Consider the following 22,144-nt stretch of genomic DNA (forward strand, 5'->3'; position numbering starts at 1 on the left):
AAGAAATGCCTTGGATGTTATGGAGCTAAGTCAGGAAAAACAGCTACCCTTCCTTTATGAGCCAAGTCAACAATTTCCTGTGGTGTGAGAGTAAGAATATAAAAGTTCTCATCCATAAGGCAGCAGCTCAGAAAGACAGAAAGTAGAGGCTCGCCTGGAATAAAGACTCAGTGTTCATCGAACTGACTGAGGCACCGGGATATTTTATACACCTTGGGGCACTTGCACAATGATAAAAAAAAAAAAATCTGCTGCAGAAACAGAAGTATGTTCTCCAGTGTATGATGGTTTACATTAACTTTCAAACATGCAATCGGAACAACGGAAAGAGCAGGGTTCTCTCAGGCCTCCCCTTCCAATTCCTACAGGCCACGCCTGGGGACATAACTGGGTTGGTACAGAAGAGCATCACCACTGAGCCCCGAAACCCCACAACACCAACAGCCATCGTGGTTCAGATCTGGACTGTTCCTCGCGGGTGTGTGTGGTAAAGGCACACCCAGTCTGGCAGTAATGGTTGGTGGGAGAGTCATTCAAAGGTGGAGCCTGATAGGAAACTTTTGGCTCTTTGATGGGATCTGAAGGGCATGTGGAACTCTGGGCTTTTCCTCTTTCACTTGCTCACTAGACATGAGGTGAACAGATTTGATCTACTGTTCTGTCCCGGGCCCAAAAGCAATGGAGCTAGTAAGGAAAGTGCTAGAAGCTCCAAAACTGTGGCCTCAAGACTTTATTATTATTATTATTATTTTTTTTTTACTTAATTCTGCAGTGGGGATAGAACCAAGGTAAGCAGCGTAAAACTGAAGTCTGATGTGTCCAGCCGGTTCCGTTTTCACGTGAGTTACTGTGGGTGTTTGTGGAAATGCTGGGAAGCTAACATGCACCAGGGGTACAGCCCTCCTGTGTCCTTCTTGCAGACAGGGACACCAAGGCCCCGGAAGACTCAGTGAGGTGGCCAAGGTTGCAAAACAGACAATGGCAGGGAGAATTTGTACCTCCTGTTACTTCAAACCCTCTTTCCAGATTCTGTTTAGAAAACAACCTACTTAGAGAAAAGGGGGGAAATGTCCCCCCCAAAACCTTACTCAAAAGTCAGCCAACACTGGGAGGAAATGCTGCTGGGCTGAGAAACATGGTATCTGGGCCCAGCTCACATTCCCAAACTGAAATGCCTTTCTTTCTTTTTTTTTTTTTTTTTCTTTCTTTCTTTTTCTTTCTTTCTTTCTTTCTTTCTCTCTCGTTCTCTTTCCCCCTCCTTCCCTTCTTTCTCCTTCCTTCCTTCCTTCCTTCCTTCCTGTGTGTTTGCTTCCGGCTTCATTCCTAGAACCATTATGAGATTCAAATAACATCACTCAGTCAACCAGTCTAGAATCTGTTCAGTATACACAAATGCATAGAACGCTCCCAGAGGGGAACTCAGACTGTATCTGTGACTGCAGAGCTCCTGAGAGGCACCAGATGACCTGTGCAGCAAAGTGGGCCAAGGAGCCAGGAGCTGTCGTCTCAGAACGGAACCCCCGCGCAGGGGTCTCGAACCACCTGCAGGCGACGCTTCCCTCAGTGACCGCACGGCGGGTCCAGCCCCTCGTCAACCGCGGGGCTGCCCCGCCCTTCACGCACACGCGCCCCGTCACCCTTCCCATCCAGCCGCTTAAGAGTAGTACGTGGCGCTAGCCGCTGCGCATGCTCCACACGGACGGGCCGGGCAAGGCGGGGCGGTCCGCGCAGCTCGGGTGGGCGGGGCCGTGCCACGCAGCGGTCCGGAACCACGCCCCCGGCCCGGGGCGGCAGTGCGCGTTCCCGAGAGGCGCGCACTTCACCCCATCCCTCCCGAAGGCCTCGCGCGCGCACTGCCGCCCACCCGCGGCTGCCATCGTCCCTCAGAAAACCGGCGGCGCCATGTCTTCGCCTCCAGAAGGAAAGCTAGAGACCAAAGCTGGACACCCGCCCGCCGGTACTGACTGGTTTGCACTTCGTCTCGGGGCGCCGGGCGGGGGCGGGGCAGGATGGGGTCCCGGTGCCCCCGTACCAGTGCGGTGCGCAGGCGCGCAGGTGAGCGGGCCAGGGGTGCAGGTGAGTGGGGCGCGGGATCCAGCACTCCCCGGCGGGGGACACCCAGCCGTCCCGGGAGTCACCCCGACTGCCCGCACTAAGCCTAGTTGTACAAGTCAAAACTTAAACGTAGGCAATTTCTATGAGCTTGCACAGATGTTTGGGGGAGAAGACCCCCCAACAATTAAAAGGTAGTGTTGTATCACGATGATTTATCGTGGGCTGACAGCATTTCACACTGACAGACCAAAGAAGCGGAAATAATTACGATCATTAATCACCCGGCATGACTTCCTTTACTCATTTTCTTTTCGCATCCAACTTTCTCTTGAAAGTGGTTAAAATGGTTTTTTTTTTTTTTTTTTTTTTTTTTTTTTTTTTTTTTTTAAGTAAACCTGAAACTTTCTAAGCCATGGCAGTTCAGTTCAGTAAAGAGCCACCTTTCTTAGGAAATGGCAAGCAACCTTTGTGTGCCTTGGGCAGCAGCCTCCACTCAGTTCCTGTTTGTTCCTCCCTGGCCAGAGGAGTTGGCATTTCTACTGCCCTTTCTTGTGGCAGGGCTACCTGTGGACGCACCACAGAGAGCCAGCCTGAAGGCTGTGGGTCCCAGAAGCCAAGCCTACTTAAAGCTCCTCCGGGTCTTGACTGCACATGCTGGTGGTCCAAAACCAGGGCTTCTTCCAGCAAAGCTTAGAGGGCTGTGGAGGATAGGGACACATAGGTGCCATCTTTCTGTAGTAAAGACTCATCCTCTCCAGCTGCTGGCCACACTGGAGGGCAGGAGTTCCAGGGGAGAGGGAAGGTCCTTTAAAATGTACTGCATCCCAAAGCTGATTCACTGTGACAGTGCTTCCCAAGGGACCTAACTGGGTTTAGGAGTTACAGCTATGGGGCCTTTGGGTTTAGTGTAATATACCATGTAGAGTCTGGAAGGCTCTGGGTTCCGTCCTTCTCACAATACAAAACAGCTCTTGGAAAGGTTACCTTTAAGACCCTGGCTCCTATCCCTAACCAAGTCTGTTGGCAGTTGGTACCAGCTTGTTTCTCCAGTGGAGTCTCACTGGGTGTATTAAACCACACTTCAGGGTAAGCCCTGTGTCCCAGAAAATAGATGGCCAACGCAAAACAAGCCCAGTGGTATTTTTGTAGACTTCCTGTCTCATGTGGCTTTCTTTGGGCATTTTAAGAAGATCTTGCTAGGCTATTGCTTGTGTATTTTGGTTTGTGGCTTCGTGGACTGTGTGTGTGTGTGTGTGCGTGTGTGTGTGTGTGTGTGTGTGTGTGTGTGTGTGTATGTGAGAGAGAGAGAGAGAGAGAATGTGTTTTTTTGTTTTTTTTTTTTAAAGAAAAACAAGAAGCAGGGTGAGTAGGGAATTTGGGGAAGAATTAGGGGAGAGGAAAGGCATCTTCAGACTATATTGTGTGAAAAAAAATCTACTAAACCACAAACAAAGAACAAGAAACATTTCCTTTAAGGGAAACCCTGACCTTTAATTCCTAGGAGTAATTTGTGTTCACCTGCCTGTGGCTCTGAGCTGCTTTTGTGGCTCACACAGTAGGATCACATTCCTGATTCTCCCAAGATAAGGAGTTTATTAGTAAGTGCTGTTGGAAAGACATTGAGTCACAATATCATTAATTAAGTTGCACGTAGAGACTATTTCATATGAACGTCTCAGGATCAGAGGAAGAAAAGCACATGGGGGAAATTTGACTCGAGAGTTCTGATTTTCTTTAGTTTGTAAACGGGCTCTTGGACTAGAAATGAAATACATTGTTTGTACCTGCAGAGAAAGCCACATCGTTAGAGTCTTGAGGAGTATCGCTGGGGCTCCTCTGGGACCCTGGGTTTCTTACCTGAAATTAGAGGTTGTAGCAGATGGTTGTTCTCAGGGCTAGCCACCCGTGGGGCCCAGCCTTGGGGCTGTATCTTTGGCTTATTCGCCTCTGTTTGTTCCTCTGGTTAATCAAACAGATACATTCAGGTGACCTTAAGCCCTTTCATTTACCTGACCCAAAAGCCTAGCAGGAAGTTTAGCTGTCATTGTTACATGCTGCATATCCCAAGTCCAGCTAGACCTGTGAGGCCAGAGGGGTGGGTGGGAAGGTACTGTCAGTAGGCAGCGGTGGAAGTGACTCTCTGCGGTGGCCCTAGTGTGCATGTTTCTCCCTATCCACAGAAGACCGAGGGTGCTGCCTGTTGGTGGCTGGAAGGCCATAGGGTGCTTTTTCCGTCTGGCAGTGCCAGAGAGCAACAGTGCTGCAGAATAAATCTTTTTTTAAAGAAGAAAGGGCCACCCACTAGTAAGGAAGAAATAAAGGTTTGCCAAGAGCACAGTCTATAAGTCAAAATGACTGCTTTAAAAACTTCTGGAACACTTTCGTTAAGTGCTTAAGTTGTGTGCCACGTTTGTGCTTGAATCTTTAACTGGAAATAATAAAATCCTCTCAGTTCTCTTCTGCTGTCCTCTCTGGTGTTTTCTCTCTAACCCCTCCCACCCCCATTTCCCTCACCACACCTCCACCTCCTGTCTCCTACTCCGGCTTCCAGACTCACTAACATCTTTACCTGTGGGGAAGGGGAGCTGGCACAGTACTCAGTAAAGAGGTCCAGGAACGTTTCCGCAGGACCTGTCCCCGCCTTGCTCTAGTGGCCTGTCCCTAGCTTTCTTCCGCATTACACGGGATTGTGAAGAGTCAGAAGGGAGGAGACAGTAACCAGAACCTGGTCCCTGTGACAACACACCAGCGTTTTACTTATGGAAATACCTGCTCTGCACTTTCGTTACCATGGCCCCCAGTCAAGATAACCGTGGACGGTGCAGTTTTAATCACTGGTGGAGCGGTTTGAGGTGACTGGCTAACCCCTAAGTGCCAGTTATTGGAGATTGGCACCCAGGACCCCGCAGCCTGACTGCGTTGTCACTCCCAGATGCCACTCTCAAGCTGTGGGTTTACTGGAGGATCTGCGAAAGGGACGTGGAGGGAAGGACTGAAGGACAGTGCCCACCTGCTGCTCTTCACTGGAAAATGTGTGTGGAGAGATGAGGTGAGAGCATTCTTCTCAGGGCTCTGACTGAGGTAGCCCTGCAGCAGCCCCCACTGCACATGGTGACTCATCCCCGCCAGTCCCCATGTGACCTGATGAAAAACAGTTTGGCAAATAGTATTTCAGGCGTATAGCCCTGACCACATGCACCCATTTCCCAGGGGAGCCAAAACTGTAAGTAAGTCAAGTCTCATAAATCTCATAACATGATCCCATCGAAGGCTGCTGATTTTCTCTGTTTCCCCCAAAAGTTGTGGTCCCCCACAGAACTGAGACAAATTAAAACATAAGTATGACTATGGATGTCAAGTGCAGCGGGAAATAGACCACTTGCTATTTTCAGCAACACAGATAATTCAACTCCATTACATTAATCATTCAGACTTGGCTTCAGGATGTATTAAAGCCCGTGGATGATAATCGACCCTGAAGTACTTTCTTGTGAAAGTTTTGGATTATCCAGAGTGTTCTATTGCTAGAAATGGGAAGTGAATCTGCCTTTTATTGTAGCAAGCTTCCGGTCATGTACATGATAAGCTAGTCCTTATGTTCAGCCAGTGAACCAGCCATTGGCCACAGGTGGAAGGGAGCAAGAGCCCTCTGCTTTCACTCCCAGCATGCAGAAGACCCTGTAGTGACTGGTTTCTGGTATATGCTGCCTCTGCTCATCTCTGGATACTTCCCCCTTCTGGAACCTTCTGTGTGTGTCCTTTTCCACAAAAGGCCTCTGTGTCCTGATGCTGGTGGCTCTCTCCCATGCATACACCAGACATCTTTTCATTGACATAGGTATTATTTGCTTTTGTAAAAATAACCCTGTGAGGTACAGCACGTGAGCTAGAGGAACCAAAGTTTCCTTTTTTCCCTCTTGAACCTCCAAAAAGGAGCAGCCTGGGGTCCCAGACACGTCGTACCCCTTTCCCGGTGATCTCTGTCTCTCCCTAGTAGGGCCACCCTTTCTACTAAGATCGACGGCATTTCCTGTTCCCTCTGTTTCACGCTCCTGTCTCACATATCCCAGGGGAGTTCAAATTCCACCTCCTCTCGCCCATGTGCCTCTGCAGTACCCTGCCTGTGTTTAATCTAACGCACATCGTACAGGTTGTTTTCTTGTCTTCTCTCCACCAAAACGATGGTCAGAACCCTTCACCTCTTAAGGGTGGATTGGCCTCCCTTTAGATACCATGTCAGCAGCTCTTCTCTAGGAAGAACAAAGGTGGCTGCCCTGGCATAGCACGCTGTAGGATCTGCAGTCAGGCTTGAGAGGCATTGCTCTGCATCATAAACAGCTGTCCCCACTCCCCATCAGGTGCTGTGCCCAGTGCCTGCGGGATCCGGGAAGAACTTTCTCTCCCCACTGCACCATCCTGCTGCAGGTTTTTCCAGCCACTCTCTGAGCCTTAGCAATAGCCACCAGCAACTCCCTCTCAACGCTCCACACTGTAACAGCTGACAGGAGCTTGGTCCCTGGATGGCAGGTAGTCATTGGCCCCCTCCATTTGCTTCCAGGGACAGTCTGACCAGTCTACCCTCTTTCCTAGGGCTGGTGTCCCGACGAAGGTCCGATGATTGTCAACAATCATGTCAGAACCACAGTGGTCTCCTTCCCTGTGACTTCTGTTACCTCCATAGTGAGATGTTCAAACACAAAAGATTTGAGCACACGGGACCTTTCTGAGCCCAGAATTGTCATTTTCAGCATCCGCTTGGCAGAGTGGAGCACATCTTGTACGCCACACTCTCTCAAGAGATGTCTCAGGACCTAATTCATTTATCCTCGGTGTGTCTGGGAGGGGGGAACTTGTCACCCTTTCTTCACGGATAGAGGACCCCGAGGCACAGAGAGTGTCAGGCATGCATATGCATTCGTTCACACAAGTGTATGCCGAGCTGAGGTTTGAACCTGAAGGCCCAGCACCCAGCCCTTAACCTCAGCAGTATAGTCAGGCTAAAAGGAATATGTCACTCTTCAAATGTGAATCTTTCAGTAATAAGTACACCCCACAATCTTGAAATTTTCTTTTCTAGTGAAAAAAAAAGCCAAACAAAACACCTAGCTTTGCAAATGATTCTACGGATTTCTAGTTTTTCAGACAGAACTCTAGATAAGCTGATAGAACCATTACGACATGCTCTCCAACGCTTTTGCATCCTTGCAAGCTAAACTGAATCTGCCTCGGCCTTGAGTTATCGTCAACATTGCCACTTTTATTGCTGCATTAATCACAAGCATACTGAGATGAATTAATGAGGTTAATTGTTTTCAGAAACGAAATCAAATGCGAGTGCTGACGCTAGGTGACTGTGCTCTGGCACCAAGCGCTTCTGCGGGGAGTGGACAGGCTGTTCTGGGGGCGCCCCCAGAGATGTGGTCGTTTCAGAAGTCACCTTGACATTCACCACCAGCTTTCTTTGTCTTCCTGGACTAGCCCATTTCCCTAGCAGGCAGTTTTTGCAGCATATCGTATCTGTAAGCTGCCATATTTGAAACGTTCCAAAGACACCATTTTTCAACGATCGTTCATGCTTTCACTACCACTCCTGTAGCAGAATGCCATGGATGGACAGCTCCCACAATACACATTGCTTTCTCGTGGTCCTGGAGGCTAGAAGTCCAAGATCAAGGTGATGACAGGCCTGGTTTCCTGAGCCTGCTTTCTCTCTCCCTCCTTCTCCCTCCCTTCCTGCTCACACCTCAGATCTGGCAACCTTTTCTCCATGAACGTGCATCCTGGTACACAAGTTCTGATGCACTGGAGTTGTCTCCGATTCTAGCTCATCTCTTCAGAGGCCTTGATGCCAAATATATCACAATCTCCAGTCCGTGGCTAGTGATACTTTACCGTATTTTTTATGCCAAATACCATTACAATGTTCAGGTGGTGCTGGTTAATGCCTCACCGTATGTATTTCATGATACAACAGCATCTTTCATCATGTTCTGGTGAGCATGGGCAGGAAGGAGGACGTTATGTTCTAAAACCACTTAGGGAGCAGTTCTAGACTCTTTGTTTTGGGAAGATTATTCTCAGACAGAAAAATATCTTAACATACCACAGAGTTTTAACCCAAGTACTTCAGTGAGGCAGAAGCCTTAGATTAAAATTTTGGCTGTTTTGTGCTCTTTAGTTTTTTGGGGGGTGGGGGTTGTTCTGTTTTGTGTTTCTTTTCAATCTGAACTCAAAGTGAGAGAAATTCCTAAGGACCAACAACAAAGAAGGATCTGAAGGTGAGACATGAGACTTGGGCCTTCATGGGTTGGGTGTTGGACACCAGACCACAGCACAGGTATAGGGTACCAGACCATAGCATAAAGCTGGACACTTAGAGATCAAACCTTGTTAGGGAGAGGTTTGTCCAGCCTCACAGCGAGACACCAAGAAGCTGACCTCCATTAGCCCAGGCTTCAAATGGTAGTAAAAGTTGGAGAATTTGTAAACACAGGAATGATTTTAGTGGAAGTTAAGTCGAAATATACAGTAAATGTCATGTCCATTGCCTCTCTAGTCTATGATAAAATATCGTCTAGAGGCAATTTACAGGAAGAAAGATTAATTTTGGCTCACAGTCTCAGTCTCTTGAAGCCAAAGAGATGTGGTGGCAGTCACACATGGTGACCGAAGGGTGTAGTGAAGGCTTCTCATTCTTGGCAGTCAGCGCCCAGGACTGGACCCAGAGCTGATGATAACCTTCAGTGCTAAAGACCTTGGCACCATGTCTCAAAGGTCCATTGCCTTGTTAAGCAGAGCCACTAACTGGAGGCCAAAAGCTCCAAACACAGCCCTGTGAGAAGTGTCACATCCCAACCGTCACATCTGTGACCCTTCCTTGCTACGAAACCCATCTGAAGGATGACAGAACCTGAACCAAAACAGTTCTATCCTCTCCACAGAGCTGTTGTCTGCACCAGGACCCCATAGGATCCTAATAAGTTCAGGGAAGAAAACACATGACCCACAGCCATCCAGCCCAGGAACAAGATCGGCAGATAGAGGAAGACATCGAGAGTAGACACACAGGACCTCAGGTGACTGAAGAGCTGGACAGGCAACTGTAAGACAGGTGTGCCTGAAACAAAATCGTGGTTAGAAATGAGGGAAGAGCAAGTCCCCAACAAATACGATTCAAGGATGTGGAGACAAAGCTAAGCTCTTAAACAAGAAGTTAAGTTATTAAAAAATCAACTTGAAATAAAAGGCAGATTTCTGAAAGCATTGTTAAAGAGGATCTTTTCTTTTTCAAAGTAGCCTGGAGTCCCCGTATTAAAGGGTGAGGCACTGAGGTTTTAGTTTCCACCACAGACTGGCATGCATACTGTTCAAGCACAGACCTGGTCTCCTGATCTATTCTGCCTCTGACGACAGCTCTTTTACCCGCTGATCACGAAAAGCCAGTGTCCTTGTCTTTCCATGTTTTCCGGAGAAATCAGAGTCCGAGCCTGAGAAGGCCTTTGCCTGCTCCTCCCGGTCCACTGTAAACTTGCCTGTCCCTGTGACCCAGCAGGATCCATCCAAAGGAGGAACACCAGAGACACGTTGACTACTCCCCTCCATGAGATACAGGCTGTGAAGTGGTAGGAGTGCAGTAGCTTACCTCCAGAGGAAGGGAAGAGCTCTGTGGGTGCAACTGAAGAAGACCACATGGGGACACTACTGTCCTTATTTAGAGGTCTCCATTTCGGTGATGAAAATATATTGTAAAGGAATTATCCAGGACCAGGCTGGCATAACTCTCTCAGGAACACAGTAGGTGACTGACATAACCCCTGGAAAGAGGTGACAAGCTTTTGTAGCAACAGAGGAAAGCCATAGGTCAGTACGGTGGGCATATTCCACGTAGGGAGCATCAAGTAGGTGGCCATACAGGTGGGAAACCTTTCCTGTAGGTTTTGGACATTGCTGCAGCCTTAGCTTTAGGTCTGGTAGAGGCTATTGGTCTGCTTAGAAATACGTTCTCAGAGTTAGCCAAGTCCTGAGAACATTAGGTTATACACAGAGGTTGAAAGTCAATGGCTGTTAGTGACTGAATACAGGCGAGGTCATTTAAACTCTCAGCCCACAAGACCCCCTCTGTTCACTACCTCGGTGCTCACTCAATACAGACGAGGCCAGGCCTTCTCTAGGGTCTTTAGACAGATCAGCTTTTCAAAGAATGTGCAAGGCTGTGTGCCTGTAGAACCAGCACTTGCAAGCCATGTTGTGAAACACTGCTTCTAAAAGACGAACCCCAGGATTATTGCGGGGGGGGGGTTATGCTGGGGGTGGGATGGATGCTTTCTTGAACCCTTTGGGGGCTGGGAGTTGGCCAAGTTGGTACTGTGCTTGCTCTGAAAGTCCAGAGATCTAAGTTTCTGGCATCCACCTCAAAGCTAATTCCTATCTGTAATCCCACTGCTAGGGAGGGAGATGGATTGATGCCCAGAACTCCCATGCCTCAGAAAAGCAGGAGGGGAAATGAAAAGACCCAGGGTCCACCTCTGGCCACCACACTCACACACTTGGTTCTACCTACCTGGCGTTTCCCACACTCTTGTGCCTTCCACCCCAGAATCTCCACACCCAACCCCCCTCCTTATAAAATAATTGCATCAGCCACTGAGTCAGTAACGATCAGATCACAAAGAGATCCCACTTCACTACAACAGGCATGGCCACAGTTAGAAATAGCAAGTGTGGGCGCATGTGTAGACATTGGAGGCCTCATCCTGGTGCATGCCTGCTGATTGCTCGGTGGTGTAGACAGAATTTCTGTGGAATTCACTATCCCATTCCCATATACAGAACCAAGGAGACGAAAACACAGACACAGAAAATGGTACAAATGGTATCCAGAGCTCATAACAGCCCAAACTGCCAACAACACAAATGTCCACCACCTGCTGAGTGGCTAAACTAAAACGTTGTATGTCCCTGCAGAGGAGCAGATTTGGCGTTAAGAAGCAATGAAGCCCTTGTATGTGGGGTAACAGGTGAACCTTGAAAATATGGAAAGGAGCCAGTGACCATATTCTGTATGTTTTGTGAGGTCTTCTCTACCCTAGATGTCCAGAATAGGAAAGTCTGACTGATGGTTACCAGGAGCCAAGGGGGGATGGACAGGAAGGCTGTTCATGGGCACGGGGCTTCTGCACGGGGTGATGAACGCAGTCACAGCGATGGTCTTATGTAAGTCAGGCTGTATTAGTCTAAACGGGGGAACTCTGATTCCGTAAAGCTGCTTTTAAAAAGCAGGCGCACCATAGCTCATTTTGGGGAGGATTGCTCTGAACTGCTTTGCAGGCCCTATCTGGGCTCCGAGGCTGGCCCAGTAGCAGACTCTTGAGAAGATCCCATCTGGGACTGGGAAAACGGCCATTTCAGTCCAGTGCTTACTTTGAAAGCCCAAGGACGTGAGTTCCGATTGTTGGCACTCATCTAAAACACTGGGCAAGATTCACGTTGTGATCCGTGCTAGGGAGGCAGAGATAGATGGATTCTCAGAACCTCCTGGGCAGCCAAGACTATGTCACCCTTCCAAAGAACTAAGGTCACCAGGCAGGGTTTGTGTGGCCTGTGTTACGTCTGTATGACATACAGGGCCTAATCCAGCAGCCACTTTGTCACATGGCTTGTGTTCTGCTTATGCTGCTGTGCTTAGAAAGTCCCTGAGAGGTGATCGGAAAAGAACACTGGAGCCTTGGGGAGCAACTAAGAAATAAGAGGGCGCCGAGGGCTCCATTGTGTCCAGTGTGCTCTACGTCACACCACCCTCCTACGGTTTGTCACTGCTCCTGGAATCCAGTCTATAATACAGGTAGATACACTGCTACCCTGGTCACCCCTGCCTCTGTTCGTATTTCAGTGAAAGCCGGTGGGATGCGGATCGTGCAGAAACACCCACACACCGGAGATGGGAGGGAAGAGAAAGACAAGGATGACCAAGAGTGGGAAAGTACCAGGTGAGGAGATGCCGGTGACTCGGGCACACTGTCCACTGACCACTTGGTTAAATGTTAATATCTGTTCTGTGCTTCTGGGAAATCCTGAGCTTCCAGCCCCGTGCTATGTGTTTTCCTTTCCCATCGTGAGGCAGGGCTCTGTGCTAGCAGGAGAGAGTCAGGGCTGCTGAGCCTAGGAGCTGGGCAGGACGCTGCCTTACCCTGGGACACTTTATTCTGGGACTCTGGTGGGACAAACAGCCTCCACCTATCCTGGCAGGTCACGATGCTGGAACAGAGGAAATTGATTGATTTGTGTGCCTGGTGGATCTCTGTGCTCAGGTCTCTTTGCCCCATCTAGACACATGTGTAGTGCCCATCTGTGGTCAACAGCTCTCACTAGGGCTGCAGAATGAAACCCCCTGCACACCCCTGTGATCACTCACACCAGTGGAATTGTTGCTGTCTACACAATAACTTTTTCAGTTCAGAAACATTGCAGGCAGGTCTGTAATTAACAAGGCTACTCTTACATGTCTTCCTGACGTTCCTGTGAGGCGAAATGGAACATCTGGAGGAGGTGAGAAGCTTAAATAAGGGAGAGTGCGTGTCGGTGAGGGAAGGGTTGGACGCGCCTGCCTTTGATGACAGCATCTTCCTCACCCCAAAGGGTGATCTCCTCCACCTCTGTAGAACTCTGTAGAACTGCAGCGTTCATTTCGGGTATATTAGTTTGGCTTGGCTCTTCACAGTGTGGGTTGAACCATGTGACCTAATGGGAGCATATCAAAAGGGGGAGAAATCTGTGGACACTAGGCTGTTGATTTGTGTTGCCAATACAGGCAGCAGGCCATGTGCCCTGTGTCACGGTATAAGTTGATCCAACCCAGGCTGGCCTCAGAATCACAATTCTGCTACTGTTTGCATGTTAGGCTTACAGGTGTGCCACCATACAAACTCATGATTGCTAATGTGTGGTGTGTAAGGAGCCTGCGTGTGTGCCTGGACATCCCATGCACCTCGATACACAGGATTCGCATTACTCTTGTATTTTCCCTGCTTGAGAGTTGGCTGTTATCCCCACTCCAGGATACCCACTCCTTCACTATCCGGAGAGTAAGTAGTCTTAGCTTCCCTGGGTGCTTACAAATAAGTGTCAGAGTGCAGGCAGCTGGCTCCTTGCTTCTCACGGCCAGCCTCCAGCCTGTGCTGTCCTGTTGAGCTCCTGATTTCAGCTGGACACTTGCTGACCAGTGCACATCAGGTTAGACTCCACCTGAAATTCAGTGTCACCACGGCCTCTGTGTGGATGAAGAAGACAAGACTTAGGTTGTCCAGCACTCTGATGCTTATCCAGTCATAGCCAGAATTCAGCCTGAGAAGCCCAGGAGCCCCTTGTCTACACAGAGGGCAGTCTGGATCCCTCTCAGTCTAAGACGAGTTAGTTCTCAAAGTCTATTCTTCTCAAACCCATAATCCTCCCTTACTTCTGCACCTTTGCCATAAAGAAAGGGTGAAATCTCAGTTTTCAGCAAGGCTGCGGGGGACCCGGCTAGCTTCACTCTGTATCTGGAAAAACCTACTTGTGTTCAGGATGTATAAAATACATAGTCATCCCCCCTGATGTCGCATTGGACATGCAGCTTGACTGCACACTCTCATACTCCCAGGCTTCTACGTTCTTGCACGTTTTGATAGAATGTTCTCCAAACATGAAAATAAGCATGCTGTCTGCATCTGCAAGCTCCCTTTAAACACTTCCTGCATGTGTAACACTGTTTACTGACTCATTTCTGGTGGCTTCCTTCTTCCTCTTGAAGGCAGAACAGGAATTACAGAGAAAATGAACATTCAGAGCCCCGAGGGGGCTGTTATGTGACCCAGAGAACCCACAATCCTCCCTGGTAATTATTTCCTGGAGTAAGCTTGTGAATCCCTTACTCCCTTAATCTTTAATTTTCCAGAGATTTAAAAATAACACTTTATGTCACCAAACTGTATTGAGACACTACATTTAAGGGAAAAGAAAGAATATATCCAAACCATGAAAATCATGGCTATTATTTCAGAGGAACTTAGTTCGATTCCCAGCGCCACAAGCCTCTGTGACTCCAGCGTGGGTTCTGATGGCTCTTCTGATGTCCACAGGAACCAGGCACAGCCGTGCATACACATAAAGACAGACAAAATGCTCATATATAAAATAGTAAAGTGTGAAAAGAGAGAACCTTGTAATTGTTCGAAAACCATTCTCTTGGTATTCCTTGTATTCTTTCTGTACTCTCAGTACACAGACTGTGTGTGTGTGTGTGTGTGTGTGTGTGTGTGTGTGTGTGTGTGTGTGTGTGTTCCTGCTATCCCCTCTCTCTTTGAGCTCCATGTGTTCTCTGGACTCTGGTATAGCATGCTGGGAACTGCCTAATTACACCTCTCCAGAGGTGCCCTGGTTTGTAGCACTTGCTGTTTTTGTGAAGTAAATACTCCCACACGGCCTGTTTGAAGTAGAAACACGATACCACTGAGCACAGACACATGAAGAGAGACCTCTAGCCATCGTTCACACCGGAGTAGGCTCTAGCATTCCAGGGACTACAGCCCCCTTGTGCATAGTTATGTTTGCTGTTTACAGTCCATAGTCTTGAAGAGGTTTAAAGGTATGACTACTTTATGATGCACTGAAGATGTCCACTTACTTATTCTGTCTGGCGCCCTCCATAGTGAAGGTGCTGAGCTTGGAAATGGGTTAAGTATGCCCCTCAGACACTCACGTGTTGGAATTCAGCCTCCATTGTGAGGCAGTGAGAAAGTCAAAAGGTGGTCAGACTAGCAGCCCTTAAGAGGTAATTATGTATTGGATGTCGTAGCCTGAACCCCCATGGTGGAATTCCAGTAGCTCAACAAGACAGAACACAGGACAGGGAGAGGGAGAGAGGAAGGAGTGATACATATCTGATACCCCTGAGCTGCCCCACATCTCCTACAAACTCTCGCCAGGTGCAGCCTCTGACCTTGGATGAGACCATGAGCAGAGGTAAAGGCCCTTTTCTGTAAAATTAGATTACCTCTGTAGTGACAGAAAATGGTCTCTGACAGAAGGTCCCTTGGGGATGAGTTCTTTCATCTCTTATCTGACTGGAAATGTACTTTCTGTGCTTGGGCTTTGAAAAGATGGTGTGCTTGTTAGCCTCCTGGTCACTGCGGCAGAGCACATGACATAAACCGTGCAGAATGAGATATTTGTGCTGTGCTTTGGGGGTTTGCGTGGCCCTCCAGCTCAGTGCTTGGGCCGCACATTGTGCTGGAGGAGTGCGTGCTGATGGAGGGCAGAAAGTGGACAGAGCTTAGAGCATGGCCATGGTCTCATCTCTGTGCTGGCTATGTAGGCTTTCCTTCTGTCTCATGGCTGCCATGAGACAGGTCCCTCAGCTCTGCCAAGCCCTCCCCTTGATGATGAACTGAGCTTTGGTCTTTCATTCAGTAATTTATTTTTCTTTCTGGAGTGTTTGGTCACAGCAGTGGTGAAACAGAAGCAGAGAACTAGCAATGGGGCCGTCACCGTGACAGCCTGACCCTTTGACCCGACAAGAGCTTGCAGGTGCAGGGCAGACATAACAGGGGAGGACACATGGCCCTGTGGCTTTACATAGGAACTCGGGTCTCCAGAGGCCCCTGTTCCCTGTCAAAGGAAGACTTCTCCTGAGGTCTAATGGGAAGGCTCGCAGCTGCTCTCCTCCAAGGTGACACTGGCCATGTCTAGCCTGGAAGACACAGTTGCTCCACAGCCAGCACTGTGTGGTGTTCGGTGGCTAATACATGTGTGCCGTGAATGCTTCTGCCTCTGTGTACACATTTCCCCCTTTTATTTACTATTTTATTCGGGGCTTACCCTGGTGACCTCCCTTTAACTGTCTCTGCGAAGACCCTGTATCCAAGGCACATCCTAGTTTGAGAATGTGAAGGTTTAATGTCTCTCTGTGCCCCCTTCAGAATGACCCCATAACAGATGCCAAACTGTGACCCATTGCAGTCCTAACAGTTCTCCTGATAAGTTGTCCTTGGGGGATAAGTAATTTGGAACTCAAGACTTCTGAGTCAGAGGATGGCACAACTGGGTGCTGTTTAGGTCACAAGGCCCCCACCTGGCAGTTTTTATCTCAGTGTGAGCTGAGTGTTTAAACCCTAACGGCTCTGTGTGGTGGACTAATGTGATCATCTGTGAGTACGGTGTTGCCTTTTGTGTCCAGGCGAGTCACAAGCTGTGTTCTGAAAGTGTGTCCTTTTCCCCTCACATGCATGCTGAGACAGGCAGGCCACGATTGCTTGGTGCCAGCGGATCAAGCCCAATGTTGTCTCCGGGTCCCAGTGACATAGCTGCTGACCCAGGTGTTGGTGTGGTGTGTGCATCCTAACCTTGTGCTGCACCGTGAGGGCCTTGTGTGACAGGGAAGGTCTTTATGGAAGGCTGGCTTGAGGCCCCCATTTATGGACAGAGATGACATGGGGGGAGGTTAAGATATCCATAACGGGGAAGAGAGCCATCAGCTCTGCACGGGTAAGGAAAGTGGGAGGTCGGTAGCCCCCGTCATTCAGGTCTTCACCAGGGTGATGAAGACTGGTATATCTTCATTCTAAGTCTGTAGATAGAGCAGGAGCAATGTGTCTCAGATGAGTAACAGCAAGGGACATGAGAGAGTCACCATTTTACCTGTGACTACTCAGAAGGTTGGCTGAGCCAACACTGGCTCCATACCTCCATTAGGAAGCAGAGGCTCAGAGCATCAGCTGCATTCTGTCAAGCTGCATCCACTGGCACCCAGAAGAGGGGCAGTGTGGTATCTGTCTGCCTCAGTGACTCCTCAGGCTATCCCTGGGCTACTGCCCAGAGTCACTGAAAGGCCCACTGTCACGGCAAGCGATGAGCTGCCTATCTGTCTCTCTCAAGTTTCCTGGGCTGTAACGGCAGCGTGTTGCAGGCTGGGTGTGTCAGGTGGCAGAACTGTGATCTCTTGTGCTCTGAAGTCTAGATGTGTCAGGGAAGGATTTGCCCCTGTTCTCTCTGCTTCTGCTGACAGAACTCCAGCCCTACCTGTGTGGAATCAACTTGTTGCAAGTCTGTCCAATTCCATTTTCAAAGGCTACTAGTCATGGTGGAGTAGAACTCAGCCTACTTCACAACTGCATTGTTGGTACTCACAGACAACGCCACATCCTGAGATGACGCAGGCTAACTCCTCAACATAGGTTCTTTGGAAAACTCCACTACACCCCACTGACATCCCAAAGGCAGTGGTGGTAAAATCATCTAACTATGAAGCTCCTGTGGCAAAGGAGCCCCTCGGCCAGCCTTTAGTGCTGTCCAGGTTGAGCACCATAGCAACCAGGCCTTGTGGATGTTCTGTGATGGAGGTGTGGCCCCCACACTTTAATCTCATGCCCCATCCGTTTTAAATAATGTTTTCTACATTCATTCTGTTTGAGTGTTTGAGAAAAGTCTCACTATGTAGTCTAGGCTGACTTTAAACATGAGATCTTTTTGTTAGAGGCTCCTGATGCCTGGATCATTTTAGAGCACTCACGCGCGCACACACACACACACACACACACACACACACACACACACACTATACCTCCATTCTATAAGTTATGTAACATCTACAAAACAGATGGCACTCAAAGTGATGGAAGTGAAATCAACAATAGTACTTGATACTACCACCAGCAAGTATCTCAAGGTCTTACCACCCTTGCAGTGAAGTTTCCCATTAGTGAGGATGTGATTTTAAATTTCTAATGACCTTCTGGGTAATGTCAGGTTTGGTGGATATGGACTGCTTCTTATCAGACCCAATTAGCATTTACCACATTGTCAGTGATGAGCTGAGATGTGAATATTTTCTTTCCTTTCTGCTTACAAGCGCTCATTTGGGTTAGCCTCCTTGTAAGCCACATGTCTGCTTTGTAAAAACTAGTTTAGTTAGATCTGTTCCTAAGACAGCATTTGAACATAGTTGTGGGCTCATGAGGTGTGTCGAGGATGAAGGTGTGTCATGGTGTGTGTTGGCCTCAGGAAACCACCAGCCACAACACAGCTGTACAGAGACTGTAGGGTACTGAGGGAAAATGGAGGGGTTTGGCTCTGTGAGGAGGTCACCCTGTCTGCCCATGAGACCTAGCAATGGACAGTCTGCCTGCAGACAAGTGGATCAGTCCACGTGTTAGGTGGTGGCAATTTAACTAGGTATGGTTTGTCTTTTAGAGGCAGCAAAGCATACACATTGGGTTCCCACACTCATCTCCCTCTCAGACTGACCATAACCATCTACAGCTCAAGGGCCCACCTTCTTCACAGATTAATTCACAGCCTCAGTGCCCATCCTGTCCTTGTGCACAAGAAGTTAAACCTCTCTTCAGAACACACGGGGCATGAGGTTTAGCCCAAGAGACAAGAACGTCGAAGACCTTCTAGTCAGAATCGTCTGCGAGCAGGGAGCAGGGTATGTGTGGCAGACAGCCCGGCAGGAGCCTCATCCACGCTGGGCAGCACAGGAGAGTTGCCTTAGGTGCACAGTGAATTGAAGTGTCTCCATGTAGTGACCAAGCGTGTGGGTTCTCATAAATCACAGGGATGAGAAAGGAGATGTGAAATCTCAGCTTTCCCTGGGGCCACACTGCTGAGACTGGGCTCCGAGGCAGCATCTATGGAACATTTGGCTCCATAGCAGGTATGAAAACCAGAGGTGGTTTGTCAGCTTCTCAGTGGTCCTTAGGAGCCAGCTGCAACCTCCATTCCATAGAGCCCCTCTCAGCACATGGATGGGGAAAAAGGAAATGAGACTTCTGTGTGTCCACAGGAGGGCCAGCCTCTCTGTCCGCTCAAGTTCGTGAAGACTGCAAGAGTTATCCTGTCCATCGGGAGCGTTAGCTTACCTCAAACATGTGGGCCGAGTTTAAATCAAATCTCCAACTTGTCTTTATGAGATAAAATGTGTAACAGTAACTACATGGAAACCAGAGCCTTGGTTGAGTCTTCTGCCTTATGGTTACCTGACCCTTTTAACTCTTAAGTAAGCCTCTTGGCTTCAACTGTCCAGTCACACAGCCCTGAGAAAATGCCTGGCTGATTCTTTAAAGATGAATCTCCAAGAAAGCCACTGCCTTGCTGACACCCCCAGCTGGCAGGAAGTGGTGCCCACGGGGACGGGAAGAGCCTCCTTCACCTCCTTGGCCATGTTCTGTTGTTACTGAGCTCTCTTGGAGCAAAGGGGTCGTTGATTTTTGCTCATGTTCATCCCTCGGGACAGGGTTTAGTCATTAAAGGTAAATTATTGTAGCTTGGAAGATTGAAAGTAATGTCACACTCAAAAAAGTCTCTTACCTTTCATGGGACAGTGACTGCACCTGTGGACACGTCCCAGGAGTATGTATAGTTGACATGTCCCCTCTCCTCATTCATCGTTGTAACCTATAAAGGCCGTTTGTACCCCAAAATAATCGTTCTATTAGAAGAGACACTCAAATATTCTTTGGGCGTTTAAAAGGAAGAAATCGTGTCTCCTGCCACAGCATGAGTGGACCTTAATGCACTGTGCCAAGTGAAAGGAGCCAGGGTACCAGGTCTCTGGCCGCAGCATTCCACTGTCGGGTCTGGGGAAAGCCCAGCTGTGGAGCAGGAAGTGGAATGGAAGGCAGTGACTGCGGAGAGAGTGAGGAGGGAGTGTTCAGCGTACAGACCTGCGCAGACCTGGAGCTTTGTCTTCTCACTGTGAACACTGAGCAGTGCAGAACTGTCACACGCCCACACTTCCCGCCGCTAGGAACAGGCATGCAACAAACAAACAGATTCTTCTGCAGATAACCTTTATTGTACAGCACTTTGAGCAGGGGGCTTCTTGAGCAGGAAATTTCTCTCTGAGCCGGGGACTCCCTACCGGGTTCTACTGTTTAGGCGACCTCTCACGCGCAGTCCCCCACGTGCGATCTCTCTGTCCAGTCTCTGTCCACGCGGGATCTCCCGCAATCTCTCCACTCTCTTCTTCTCCACGTGGGGGAGAAAATGCACTGCTATATATGCCTAAGAGACTTGTGTTGCTACCTGATTGGTACATCCTCCTGTAGCTCAATCATGTGCCCCAAGAGTGGGCTGTGACTTATGTGGTTGCCAAGCAACACGAGGGGAAAGGTTTTTGTAGGCTGAACAATGGGCGGGAAGCTGGCGCCATCTATTGGCGCCAACGGCTTCCTACACAGAACTGTACGCTTGATAACAGAAAAGGTGGTCAGTCTCATCACGTCCCTCACCACTGTGAATGCGGGAGCACAGCACAGCAAAAAGCACCCCACCCCCTGCCCTCCCACCCCAACCCCCAGATGTGGTCTGGTGGCTCAGAAGCTGAACTACCCTATGACTCAGCAGATCCATCCCCCAGGTGTTCACTGAAAAGGATTCCAAACAAACGAACAAACAAAAGCCCATTTGTGGGTGTTTAAAACACCATTGTTGATAAGAGCTGAAAGGGGATACTGTGCCATGCGGTGAACAGGAAGAGTGTGCTCCATCCATATGGTGCAGTATCACCTAGCCAAGAGAATGACCGAAGGCTGAGTCTTGTTACAGTAGGTGAACTTGAAAACCTCACCAAGGAGGCGGAGGACACCAGCGGCCATGGCTCTGGAATCATCTGTGGGAAGAACAGAAGTCTGCACACAGCAAGCAGCTTGCTGGCCACTGGTGTTTGGGAGAAGAGAACCCATACAGAATTGTCGCTTAACAGGTATGGGTTCTCTGGGAGATGGTGATGGAGCGTTCTAGAACTAGGAAGTGGCAATGGCGCCAAAGAAAATGAGTGCAGCTGTCACAGTGTACAACTTAGGTGGCTGAAGTGAAGATGGTCATGTTCTGTGCTTGTTACCTCAGGAAGGGGGATGGGGAGCCCTCAGGAAGGGGGATGGGGAGCCCTAGTGGTAGACCAGCCTTATGTCTTAGCTGGGAACGTGTATATTCAAGTGTTGAAAAGACTTTCTAGGACTATGGCAACAATCCCAGGGGGACCAGGACAGTTCTGAGAGAAGGGAAAAGACAGATGCTTGGCCACGACGGTCTCATTGAGGAAGGGCCAGGGCAGCCGAACTGCAACACCAAAGCCCTGAACTCATGGAGGGCTGGCCCTCTGGCCATCAGATAGATGGGCCACATCCACAGGAATGGTACTCAGAAGAGGAAGTAGGCATCTCATCTCTGTTTTTAAGATCAGGAAGGTGTTATGCCAGAAGACCTAGCAAAGCCATTGGTCAGAACTTAGTCACATGACTGTGCCCAACTCGAGCATGCCTAAGATTTTTTTTAGACCTGTCATTTTCAGCACAATGAATATTTGACATAGGACCACATCTTCAAGAGTAGTCATTACAGGCAACCTTGGCAATAACCAGACAGCACTGGTTAAGTTGCTAGACTCTTCCTGCCCCAAGTCTTCTAGTAGATATGCATGGGTCACAGATCTGACATCCCACCAGCTTTCAACAGCAGCTTTCAGCTGTCCCCAGGGTACTACTCATAGCATGGCTGGGTGCCAGGTACTTCCCTGAGTGGGGCCTGCTAGTGAGCTTGCATTCCTTTGGAGACTGTAAGTTTAGAAAATTAAAGTTATGTTTATCACCAGAATGAAATCTCACACCGGAGGGCATCTAGGGCCCTCCAGCTCCTAAAAAGCTACAGCCTGACCCCATGTTCTTAAACATCCATAATGATGAGCAGGGCCTTGTTAGTGATGGGCATAGACAGACAAGAAGACAGATGCTGAATGATGATAGATGCTGGACAGCTGTCCCAGGCCATGGGACATAGCTGAGGGGGCTATCTTATGACCTCACCAGTGCAGGAAGGTCACCAAGCCAAGTTCCTGTGAGTGCTCAAGCAGCTGAGCACTTCTGCTCCGCTGTTGGCTGTGTCCCTGGGAAGATGAGTTCTCTACTAAGGCAATGCCAGAATGGGACCTCTGCAGTCAGAACTGCAAGAGCTATGGCAAACCCAAGCCTAAGGGCTGATAATGCTGTACAGTCTTCAGAGCTGCCCCGTGTGTGGCCCAGGCGCCGTTGGCCCAGCCTTCCCTGCGATTCCACAAAGC

At 49.0% G+C, this 22,144-nt stretch overlaps 1 protein-coding gene across 1 annotated transcript in view; it reads left to right on the top strand.

The window, feature by feature from the left end:
- The first annotated feature begins 1,789 nt into the window (after positions 1 to 1,789).
- The window catches only part of DAP (death associated protein), a 54,477-nt gene continuing 34,122 nt past the window's right edge, over positions 1,790 to 22,144 (top strand). The window contains exons 1-2 of the mRNA XM_080933660.1: positions 1,790 to 1,957; positions 11,945 to 12,041. Coding sequence (XP_080789786.1) covers positions 1,903 to 1,957; positions 11,945 to 12,041 — 152 coding nt within the window. The 5' untranslated portion in view covers positions 1,790 to 1,902. The remainder of the gene's footprint in view (positions 1,958 to 11,944; positions 12,042 to 22,144) is intronic.

The sequence above is a fragment of the Micromys minutus genome (assembly GCF_963924665.1).
Source record: "Micromys minutus genome assembly, chromosome: 20".
Taxonomy (NCBI): Eukaryota; Metazoa; Chordata; class Mammalia; order Rodentia; family Muridae; genus Micromys; species Micromys minutus.